Source organism: Mytilus trossulus, chromosome 6, assembly GCF_036588685.1.
Source record: "Mytilus trossulus isolate FHL-02 chromosome 6, PNRI_Mtr1.1.1.hap1, whole genome shotgun sequence".
In the NCBI taxonomy this organism is placed as follows: Eukaryota; Metazoa; Mollusca; class Bivalvia; order Mytilida; family Mytilidae; genus Mytilus; species Mytilus trossulus.
Genome location: NC_086378.1, coordinates 19,800,170 through 19,813,377, shown reverse-complemented (window position 1 = coordinate 19,813,377; position 13,208 = coordinate 19,800,170). Strand labels below are relative to the sequence as shown.

Here is a 13,208-nt window from a genome sequence, read left to right as displayed (position 1 = left end):
CACCAAGTTTTCTTTATATTAATAAACATTCTAAACATTAAAATTGCAAATCAATCTCCAAATTTGCAGATTTGATCAAATAACTAAACCGAATGTGTACTTAGAATGTATAATCCAAGATGGCGGTATACCATGAATCTACCTTAAATAGAGTTTAGATGGCACAAATATTTATTTAGTCACCAGCAAATTAAAATATTATTAAATTTGTATTAAATTTCAAACGGGGATTTTCTATAAAGAAATTACACTATATGTGTAAAACATTATACTTATTTAGTAAAATATAAAAATATATAACTATTCTACTGATTGTCGATACATTTATTTTAGGCGCTGCACAAGTCATGTCTTTTCAATACGCTTAAGTACTAAAAACCTGGTATGCGTTTGGTTGATTTTAATCTTTAATGAATATTGGTTTATTATTATTTGTTTCAGCTGTTAAATATCTTCTAGAAGCTGCGAGTACTTACAAATCGAACTTTCGTGATAATACTACAATTTGTATACTTTTGTGTAATTCAATGTTTACTTAGTTAGTGTTATATCTCGTCTCTGAATTTTTAATATACACCAGCTGTAATTATAAGCGTTAAGTATGACTATAAATATTCCCTTCTGTTCTCGTACTATCAACTCAAAAAATATTTTATTTCGTAAACAATATTTCCGTTTTGCATTACTGTGTACCTCACATCACAAGTATTTTCATTTACCTGTGTACATTATTTTATTTTGTTGGATTTTGTTGAAGGTTATGGTTATCTTTCTGGTATCGTTTAACATATTACCCCTTATTGTATTTATTGTGTGCTTACATTGTGTCATAGATCAAATGTATTCGTTCAGTTAATGTTCATTTGTTTGTGTTAATATGTCTTTTGATTGAGTTAAGTCAATTGACATTTTCTAGTTTGTCTTTATATTTTGTGATGTTACACTATTGTTTCGTGTAAGGGTGAATGTTGGTACCTATTGAAACGTTTGAGCTCGCAGCATTTGTTTGCAACTGTCTTAAGCCAGGAGCCTGATGATTATTGGTTGTCGTTTGTTGATGTGAGTCATAAGGTTTATTTCTTTTCTCGATTGTGTATATCTACACATGAAAAAAGGTTTGCAACACCAAATTGAAATAGATAATAAAAAAAACACTCTTAATCTTTTTGTGAAATAATTTGTTAAAATAGAACTAGTTAAACATTATTGAGATATCAACTGAGTTTAATCAATAAATATCGACCAGATAAGTTCTTATCTGTACATGCAGCTACTGTACCCGTAAACAGCAAAACAGATGTTTTATACTCATTGTTTTCAACACTTTAAATAACCAAGTTATGTGATTGGCACCTTGTAATGGGTCCTCTACAACTCTTAACTGCAGCAAGATGGCAGATTATCAGCATGAGAGAATCAGGAATGTCGCTGTGACAACCGCACGTATTGTTGGTCATCACCATTCCACTATAAGTCGTTTTGATAATAAAAATCGGGCAATAAACGATGTTAAAGACCTTCCAAGATCAAGAAGACCCCCTATACCATCATCTGCTAGGAAAAATCAAGCATAATGAAGGTTGGTCAGAAGGAAACCCATTGCATACAATACAATCCCAAAAAAAGAATGTTTGACATACAGGAACCTTTTGACAAGAACTGTTCGAGATAGACTCATCGATACTGGTAATCGTGCGATAAGACCATTTCGGGGACCTTTTCTTACGAACAGACAAACAGATGTCCGTATCCAATGTAGCGCAATGCTCGCCAAAGTTGGAAATTAGCATCGTGAAGAAAGATCCATTGTTCCAATGGAATTCGGTTCATCTTCCTTGGCCCGATTGTAGCCCGGATTTGAACCATATCGAGAACATATGGGACACTATTGGGCGTAAAGTGCGCGAAAGGACACACCAGTTCAAATACGTCATGACATAAACAATGCCCTTCATCAGAAATGGTTGCTGCTGCCTTAGCAACAAATTTGTCGATTAATGGCAGGAATCAGAAGACGTTACGAGGCGATTATCCGTTTGAATGGAGGCTGTGCACAAATTACTAGTTCTTTGGCGCATAACGATCAACCATGATGTGAACAACCATCTTAAGATTGATTTTGAAATGTCTGACATTGTAAAGTTCGACTACAGTAAAAGTTGTAAAATGCATTTTTTTTTGTACAAAAAACACTTCATTTTGTTATTAAAATTGCGGTTAGATAAATCATTTTTTTTTCAAACATTTTTTGTTTGTTTAAATGCCAATCTTATCATAAATTATGTTTTAATATTATTTTACAAATATTTTCTCATATTCCATCCAAAATAAGAGGCTGATTTTTCAAGTTTTGAAAAATCAAGGTGTTGCAATACTTTTTCCCATGTGTAAAGATTAGACCGTTATTTTTACACTATTCATTTTTGGGGCACTTAATTACCCGCTGTTAGGTGTGAGCTAAGTCTCCGTGACGAAGATCGTACTTAGACCTATAATGGTTTACCTTAACAAATTGTGACTTGGATGAAATTTTTTTTCATTGACATTCTTATATATATCTAGACCAAGTTTTAATGAAGATCTGAACCCATTGTTCGGAGTGCTATAGCAAAAACACATAAGTGAATGTACCCGTCTTGCGATCTAACATATGCTTTCAATACCGTTGATTAGGGTTGTGGCTATGTATCAGATATCCAGTGATTTATTATTCTTCTTTTATATTGAAAAAGATTGTCTTTAATTCAAATACTTACGTTTAGGAATTACTTCGACGGAATATATATAATCTTCTCTACTACCGATTCCATTGCCGGCATAAATGTTATAATGTCCAAAATCTTTCTCGGTTACATTTTCTAAATATAGACTAGAAAATGCTCTATTGTTGATAACACTATTTGAAGTTTGTAGTGTTACATTAACAGACGTTTCATTATTTACAAAAGTCCAAAAAATATAAGGTGTAGGGTATGCAATTAATGGGACCGTTATATTTAACGGCTCTTGGTCTTTGACTGCAATCAATTTTGTAACATTATACTCTATTGAATTGACTCTTGGAGAACCTAAAACAGACAAGGAAAATATAAGTTGACACATTTAAATGTCACATGTACTTACAGCAAGATAGTAAAACTATATTATGTTACTGTAGTTTTGATTCCAATTTCAAAACTTTATCTTCTATTTGTTTGAAAATTAAATTGTTGGTGAAAACATTTGATAAAACGTTATTAAAAATTATTAAAATTAAAATACATTCTTTTCTTTAATTCCTTATATATCCAAATGTTATTTAAATCCATCATCGCTTTGTACCTCGTGAATGTACTTCTCAAGTATATAGTCAAATGCTGCTAATAAGAGTTCTTGAAATGGAATTAATAGATGTTAGATTATTATCAGATACACATTAACAGGTTGGTCGTTGTGTTGATGAAGTATCAAAGTTTAATATCAATACATGTAGCTGTATTTCGAAAAGATATATACTGACGCTGCGTTTGATTATTATACTTTTAGTTTAGATGTGTTTTAAAGACAAAAGGGATTTAACAATTTAGGTAAAGTGTGTACAGTTGAATCTTGTGTTTAAATTACCTCAATACATATTTGTTTCTCTAAGCAGATTTTAGTTTAAAATATTATAATGGATTATTCCATTATAATTATTTAGAATATTCCATATTCTATATTCAGTGACGAATACATGTATTCACTTACATAATATTTTTTCATTATTGGACGACTGATAGGACCAAGGGGATAGAAGAAAGGAAATTTTTCCAGAAGAACGGAGAACAGAAACCAGAAAAAAAATCTAGGAATTGATAAAATTATAAATCCTCTGTCTACCATAATAAAATAAAGTTCTATGTACTATTTTTAAACTTTGGCGCTTTCAAAATCAATGGCGGTAAATAGTTCAAGTTAAATGCGGATGTACTTGATGCAAAAACATTTTAATTTGTTGCACATAATGCACAACACTATAATTATAATTTGCGTATCAAATTATAAGCATAGTAACTTTGCGAACTATTATGAAATATTTTGACAAAAGTCAGACTTACGAAAGGGTGGTTGTTATGTAGCTTAATCACTGACATGGATGGGTTCAGTCACAGTCAAATCTATTTACTTGCTGAGAAAACAGTAAATAATTGTATTGCGTGTATAAAATGGTGTGTATGAGGATATTTGAGTCATAATTTAACTAAAGCGTTTACTTCACTTACATCTTACGTCGATGTCAATTTTTTTCGTATCTTCACCGATGATGTTGTTAGCAGCACAAGTATATTTCCCCATTGATAAGCATCCAATTTGAGTGATATTCAGTGTACTAAGTTGGACATTCTTGTTTTGTTCCGGTTTATCGTGAACAAAAATCATATAAGTTTTTCCAAGGATCTGTTCCCCAAATAACCATGTTATGTTCGAAGATGGTCTACTCTCCACATTGCATGAAAATACAGCAGTGTCGTTTTCATGAAATGATCTGTTTCCAAAAATAGTATTCACTGCTGGTAGAACTAGGAAAGTAATTATGTCATTCATTATGTCATTCATCGTATTTTTTTTATTGTTCAGTCATGTTCATATTGGTTCATTAATGTGTTATGCATGGAATTTGAGACAACGAATAACTTATACTGTATGAATGATATTTTCAATTATCGACTGTTAACAAGGTCAATACATTATATATGGATCTGTTAATATTTTATTTACCAATGACGAAATACGAGTGTCAATATTATCTAACAGGTCTGATATAATGTATTGATTGAGTGAAAGTCGTAAATATTGATATAACATATGTAATTAAAATATATGAGAAAAAAAATGATTTCAAATTGATTGTTCTTTCTGTGTGTTTTTAAATGGTATTTTGCTAGATTTGTCACATGCCATTGACAATTTTAGTAAATAAGTTAAACTTGTTTTATAGTTAAAAAAGCACAATGTTTATTTGTTTCTGTTTAGAAGAAATAAGAATTCAAATTATAAATAATTTTATGACTGCTAGAGTTCCTCTCGAGCGGATGGTATGTGTGACGTCGTAACGTATAGTATTTTCGAACAGCAAAGGCTAATATCTGGATCTTTATTTAGATTTAATATTTAAAGAGTTTTAATATTGACCATCAATATATATATATGAATAGATACATATTTTCTATATATTCAAAAATAGAAAAAAATGCTTCATCGGCACTCATACGAATTCTTCTTATATCTATTCAGACACACAAGATAACATTTATCATCCGACATAACAACATTGAAATAGCTTGAAACACTAAATTGATATCATTCAGTAATAGTAAATAATAGAAAAAAAACAGTTTATTTCTAAATATGGACGTACGATTTACTTACAGTTCACACTAATATTTATAGGTAATGATATCTTGCTACCAACAGTATTCGAAGCATTACATTTGTACGTTCCTGATTGGTTCCTGGCAATATTGGGAATATTCAGCATAGATGACGCATGACCAGGAAGTTTGGCAGGCAAATTAGGTCCTGTCCATGTCAATATACATCTGGGGTTACAATCTGCTGTGCATGTTATATTTGTCACTCTGTCAGTTTCGTTTACTATGTGAAACTGTTTTTGAGGTGAAATATCAACAACAGCAGGGCCATCTATATAACAACGAAATGTAGAATATTTATCATGATGTTACATTTAAATTATATACTATTTGGTAGCGTGGCTTTTATTACAATTTATCCTATACTTAGTAAAATATCATAGTTTTTGCATATGTGTAACGAGCGGACGTAAACTAGCCATAAATTCACACCCAGGCTGATAACTCATAGTATGGTTCTCTCGTGCAAGTTACTTCTGGTATATTCTAGTGTCGTCAGTTTACAACTTGTGTCTGTCTAACAAGTTTCAACTTACGTCGCGTGGTGATATCAGGTTGTCGGAATGATATCCGGGTCGAAATGAAAAGTTCATCTATTAATCTGTATGTGTTAATTAAAAACATGAAAAGCTACATTTGCATATAAAGCATGAAATACATGTTATCAGCAAACACGAAACTATGGACATCAGTTCTTCTACTAGACAAAAAGGGGTCTTTTTCTCTCTTTCTTCCACATGCAAGATCAAGTATTAAAACGTGATTCTGCGATTAGTACCATTTGCTTGCGAATCATTGAAGACATTATAAACAAATATGAATTAGTCAAATTCCACAAAACCTGACTTTTTTGTGATTCATTTCATTTGTTTGATTTGTTTGTTTATGCTTTGCGTGATTTCTTTTGTTAAATGTTTACTCAGAATATCGTATGAATTTCTTTCATAGAGATTTGTTACTTTTGATAGCTAAAATTGTGCGGTTTCGTTTATATGATTTGCTACAATAAAACAATGATATTGCATTCTGATTATCTTGATTTGTCTTTATCTCTGACTTCCAGTTGAGATCAGATTCAAATTTCAAATACTTTTCTATATGAACTAGAGAAAGAATTTTGCAAGATGTAAAGTAAGATATACTATCGCTTGGTGATATGGGGTTGTCTTCCACTCTGATTGTTTGTTAGATGTATTTCTATGTGTATCCATCTGATGAGTGAAACATTTTCAACTGATTTTTATAGTTCGCCCTTATGTTGTACTGTTACACCACAGTCCCAGGTAAAAGGGGGATGGATTGGGGTTCGGATTTCGCTAACATGTATAACCCGCCACATTCTGTATGGATATGCCTGAGCCTGTAATTCAGTGGTTGTTGTTTGTTGATGTGTTATATATGTGTTGTTCGTTCTTTTTTGTACATATATTAGTTCGTTATTTTTCTCGTTTGAATTGTTTTACATTTGTCATTTCTGGGCATTTTATATCTGGCTATGCAGTTCGGGGTTTGGTCATTGTTGAATGCCGTAAGGTGACCTATAGTTGTTAATGTCTGTGTCATTTGGTCTCTTGTGGAGATTGTCTCATTGGTGATCATATCACATCTTCTTTTTTATATTCATGATGACAGTGGTAAATAATTTAATCAATATCTTATTGTTTCACAAAATCAATAAATACAATTTAAACATGTCCGAGGTGTCAAACTTTTAAATTCCACAACTGTGCAGTTCAGTATCTCTTGATTAATTGTGTAATGTCAGGTTAAATATTCAAAAGTAAAAGACGTGTCAACAGATCAAGGCGTGCAATCAATACAAACATGTAATAGTCTGAAATGACCTATTTCTGTACTCGACCAGTCTGAATCGGTAAGAAATTTTCTTGATAATACTGGACTGTAGTCTGAACCAGTCTTAACAGTCTGAAACTGTACTCGACCTTTACTAGATCAGTACTCAACCATTTTATACGCGTCTGAACCATTCTCGACCTAGTCTGGACCATACTCGACCAAGTGTTAACCTACCTAAACCTAACTTTTGTATCTATCTATTGTATTTCATCAATCTAGGAATTGCTTTTAACAACAGCTATTTCCCCTGGCTAGAAAGGACAAGGTATGATAAGGGCCGTTTTTGGCCCCCCTTTTTCCAGAATTTTTAAACTTTAAAGTTGAATCCCATCACGCTTGTGTAATGAACTTCAATATCTGTTCGTCCCTGTAGAACCTTATTTTTAGGTGTTATGTACTCAAATATGTTCAAACTTAGACATTGAATAGGCTTAAACCGACGAAAAGTGTAAGAAATCTACAATTTTGTCAAGTTCGGAGACGAAATTTGACATCAGCGCCAACGTAGACCATCTTGAAATTTTTAACCATCAACGGTACTGTTCTGTATCTTTTCCATAACAAAATATCATGGTGGTCTACGTTGGCGCTCATGTCTAAAAAATTGAAAAATAATCCGATTGTTTACATTATTTTGGCAAGTCATTGTAATACGTCATAGGGTACGGCACGGGTAAGAAATTATTCCGGGATACATAATCGATCAGAATATCACGTACGGATAGTATTACGCCGTATCCAGTCATCAAGACATGTCACTCTCTTAAAGAAATATATTGTACGTGAAATTAGACCCATATAAATCAAAATAGTCCAACCCTATGCAGCCAAATACAGAGTTTTGTCCCTTGAAATATGGTGAATTAATTTTAATTCATTATTATTTCAAATATTCAACGAAATCTTACAAATGAATTTTATAATAAATTCACAATATATTCAAACCCTTTTTGTAGTTCTGAAGAAAATCATTTCATCAAAACTTATATATTTTGCACTTTGAAGTTTTCTATTTTACCATCTACAGAAAAATATTTTACCATCTACAGAAAAATATGTTACCTCTCTATTGGTTTAAATTAAGTATATGATAATTGTCCGTAATTTCGTACATGCTATAGATACTATGACTTGTTAATAGAAAAATATCTAAATACAGTACTTAACTAAAACGTTTAGCATCAGTGCAAACAGTATAATTGCTGAATCTAAAGTATGAAATGTAATTATAAACATAATTCCATGTAAATTTAAGAGCAGTTGATACTGAAAATAAGTTAACTACACTTATACAATACTGTAAATTATGTGTTCCAGCCTTTTCATATATCGGTACACTAATGATTTTTCTTATACATGTGTCAGAGCACTCTTTTGACAAGCTGTAACCATAAAAAAAAGTACACATGTAGCAATCAATTGACTCAGATCCAATTTGGATTTTCAAATTAAACATGCTATAATAGCGAAATTACTTTTAACATATTTTACTTTTTAATGTCGAGCACGTTCGTTAATTTAGATCTGTCCGTACGTCCATCCATCCATCCGTCCGTTTGTTTCTGTCCGGACATATACGTCTATTTATCGCCTTAAGATTTTGACCTAAAAAGCTTTTTATTTATAATAGAGATGTATATGTCTACAGGGTTTTGATTTTTTGTTTGTAAAATTTTCTTTAAATGTCCGTTATATTGACACATTAACTTTTTGGTACAAGCTATATATATGAAGAGTCGGTTACAGAGACGGATTTAGGGGGAGGGGAGGGGGACCGGCTCCCCTTTTGAGAAATAAAATGGTTGCTCATATATAGGGAATCACTGAAGCTTTACAAAATCATGCCCTCTCTTAGGCAGCCAGTGGGCCTTCACTTATGAACATTTCTGGATCCACCACTTGGTTATCCTATAGTTTTAGAGACGGCTTTAATACCTTTATTGTACACCTAATTGAAGCATGCATTGCCACCGGATTTTTGTTATTCTTCAAATATTCTAAAAATGTCAGGCTTTTGGACTTAGTCAATATTTCTTGGTACTTAAAAAAACAATTAGGGTAGTTGTTGAATATTCACCAAAAACGGTAGTTGAACTTGTTTTCCCTCTCACATGCTATATATATATAAATATATATATATATTACTGAAGACACAAATTGCACTACTAGTACTACAGTTAAATGTCCCTAATGCAATAAATAAGATTTTTTTAGTAATTTTAAATATTTATTCAATACCGGAAAGGTTGAACTTGGTGACTTCTACAGCCGACATCATTGAGTGTGAAGTCAAAGGTAATATCTTTAGTTTGTTTGTTAGTAAGATGAACCATAAAGTCATTGTTAGGTCAGGTTAACTACCCTCCTTTAAGAATATACTACTTCAGCAGATTGCCAATCTTTCTATCTGATGGACTATGCTACTTCGAAAAGAGGGTAGTAAACCTGACAAAATAATGACTTCACGGTTCAGCTAACAAGCAAGCTTACCAAAGACTATACCTTTGGCTACACACTCAATGAAATCGGCTGCAAATCTTGAAAATTGAAACCCTTTGGTTAGACATTCAGACATTCAGAATAAAAATAATAAATAGATCAACTTAAAAAGGATAAATTCAGGTTGAAAACGAGTGCACCCGCACCATCGGGGGTCGAACTCACAACTTCAGTGTTGACTAGCTAGGGATTACAGAAGTAACTTCTTAGACCACTCGGCCACCAAGACCTTTTAATGGTCTTTAATGAAGTGTGTCTACGTTTCTTATCAAATTCAAATGTTTTTAAGTATAAAATGTATAGGCTATGCCTATTTGCTTTACATACTGTATAAATCTGATACTGAATCTTCAATAGTAATCCAGTTTTTCAATGTACCGGTAATCATCATGTAAATGTGAAATGCTATATTCATAACTTTCACAATTATTTATGAATAATAATTGTCACTTCTTGTATAACTTGAAGTTTTTATGGCCCATTTATAGACATTATGTTTTCCGGTCTGTGCGTCCGTATGTTCGTTCGTCCGCCTGTCCGTCCGTTCGTCCATCTGTCGCGCTTCATGTTAAAGTTTTTGGTCGAGGTAATTTTTTGATGAAATTGAAGTCCAATCAACTTGAAACTTACTTCACATGTTCCGTGTGATATGATATTTCTAATTTTAGTGCCAAATTAGAGATGCTGCCCCATTTTCATGGTATACTATACTGGGGACACATTCTTATATAATTTCTTTTTACGTTTTTTTTTTTTTATTAAACAGACCAATTCCTTGATAGCTATCTTTTATCTAATACTAAAATTGAGAATAAAATGGGGAAAGAGACAACAACCCGACCAAAGAGCAAACAACAACTGAAGGCCACCAATGGGTCTTCAATGCCGCGAGAAACTTCAACACCCTGAAGCATCTTTCAGCTGGTCCCTAATCAAATATGTATGCTAATTCAGTAATATTTGGCGTCATACTAAACTCCGATTTATACACAAGAAACTAAAATGAAAAATCATAAAACACTTACAAAGGTCAGAGGCTCCTGACTTAAATGCTGCGGGGTTAAACAATATTTTTTGAGATCACAACCCTGTTTTTTGTAACAGCATATGATTTAATATTTACTTCATCAAGATATAAATATGATACCAAAAAAACCTACTTCGGTATACAAAAAAAAATACACCATTATTTAATCGTTGCTAAGCACTGTTTTGGTTGCTGATCTTTTTATCAACATGCTATACAATTGACTTACTTTCATTTCTTACTTCTAGTTATTCTTGCATGTTTAACATTTCTATAAACCTGGTTGTACTCTAATTAGTAAAATTAAAAATCTAAACTGTTTTTCTGTAGTTCAATTTGATTTCTATCTTTTTCGACTGTTGCTAAGCAACTTTTAGGTTGCTATGGTCAATTTCATTTTCTTGAGAAAAAAAATGATGACCAAGACATCATATATACGAAAGAAAAATCATTTACGGTAGCTAAATCTTTAAATATTGCTATATCTATCCTCATATGGCCGAAATTACAAATTTTTGAACCGTTGCTATGCAAAATTTTTGTTGCTAGGTTGTTGCTAAGCATTTTTTAAACTGAAATTGAAGTGACTTTTCCTTTGCAAACTCAAGTTATTGTTAAACAAACAATACTATTTTGAATTATGCTTATTTGTAATAAGAAAGCAATGCATATGTGATAATTTGGCTATTTATTAAAACCGTTGCTAGGCAACCTTTCTTTCACCGGAACATAAAAAAACCACAGTTTTTAAGAGTTTTTATCCTAAGACTATCAATGATATATATATAAACTTATTTGGGAAGGGGGCCAAAAACGCCTCTTATCATACCTTGTCCTTTGAACAACAATTAGAAATAAAAACAAAAATAAAACAAGCTGATCAAAGAATCTAAAAATTTAATTCTGACTAATATTTTCAATGTTATAAAAAGTATTTTGAATGTTTCAGATATATTACATGTTTACTATACACTTTTCACTATTAACTTAAGCATAATATCGATTTATGGTGTAAGTGGAGTAAAGTTATTAATACAGTGAAATGTGTTCCAAAGTTACAGTTATCACATGGTTATAAAATATTTCAATCAAATCCAAATATATTTTTTTTAAATTAAAGATATGACAAACAAGAAGCGCTTCAATAAGGTTTAGTTTCCTAAGTAAATGTATTTTAGAGGTAAAAGAAAGCCCATGTTTTTTTTAAACTCGTGTATTACTTATTTAGGGAATTCAAAAAGCCTTGCGATTCAAATTGAAAGCATGTTATTAAGAATTGAATACTCTCTGACCAGGTGTGATCTTTTTAATGAGTTTGCCCCAAGCAGGAGGTATAACTTAATACATGTACTTCATCACTGATCAGAAGAACAATTTAGTTTATTTCTTTTATTTCATATCTCAAGTTTTATATATAATATATTCCAAATTATAACAAAACATATATTTCGAATAAAAGGTTAAACAATTCAGCGATTGTGTTGGCTGTTATTGCCTCATTAAAATAATTCATTAATTATAAAACGGTTGTATGTTACCATAAAACCTATGTCACGGTGGGTATGGTTGTCCTGCGAGAGAACGTACTGTGCTGGTGATTCGGTCCTGACGGGTGCTGGTGATCAATGAAAAAATGTAAAAAAAAGACGAAAATGATGATTTTTAACGTTTTCACTCATAAAAAATAGAAGAAAACAGTTGATATTTTTCAATTTCGTTTCTTATGGGTTCATATATAAACCATTAAAAAATTGACCCTCTAAACTGTTTCAGTAAGCGTAACACCAAAATGCTCATTTTCAGAAAATCTCGAACTGAAAAAATAAAACAAAAAAGCTCATAGAGTCCGCTTTCTATGCCGCAATCCACACGACAAAACAATTTTGTGAAAAAACATTGCAATTTTTTAGAATTTTGCATTTTCTCAATTTATTTATGTCCTGATACTGTGCTGGTGGGTCCTGTCATTGTGCTGGTGGGTCCTGATACGGTGCTGGTGATTTTTGGATAAGAAGTTGGTCATATTTGAAACAAATGTTACAAAATCAATAAAATTAGCTAGATAATTGTTGCCAACAGGATCTATGACTCCTATTTTAGCTCTTTTGCATTCATTTGGCTGTTTAATATGTGTTTTCAAGTGATCTGAACTTGTATTACATAATAACATAAAAGGGCAACATCTTTCGTCCAATATCAGATAACAATATATTATTAAATTCCACAGTTCTATATAATTCATTTTATGTGTCAATTTGTTCGAAAAAAGTCGAAAAGAAGAGACTTTTTTTAATGTCATGATTATATGTCGCTTTCTAGATCTATTCTTAGCATTTATTTCAGATAACATGGACTCCTCACCCTGATGACCCTGCTGCCTTTCATAACTTTATCCGTATACATATATTAATAGATAAACAAAAGGCTGCATGCAA

At 31.8% G+C, this 13,208-nt stretch overlaps 1 protein-coding gene across 1 annotated transcript in view; it reads right to left on the bottom strand.

Moving 5' to 3' along the window:
- Window positions 1-4,233: 4,233 nt before the first annotated feature.
- Window positions 4,234-13,208, bottom strand: part of LOC134722393 (hemicentin-1-like) — a 110,638-nt gene continuing 101,663 nt past the window's right edge. Inside the window, exons 8-9 of the mRNA XM_063586012.1 lie at window positions 5,389-5,661; window positions 4,234-4,538 (exon numbers count right to left, since the gene is read on the bottom strand). Of these exons, the coding sequence (XP_063442082.1) occupies window positions 4,234-4,538; window positions 5,389-5,661 (578 nt within the window). The remainder of the gene's footprint in view (window positions 4,539-5,388; window positions 5,662-13,208) is intronic.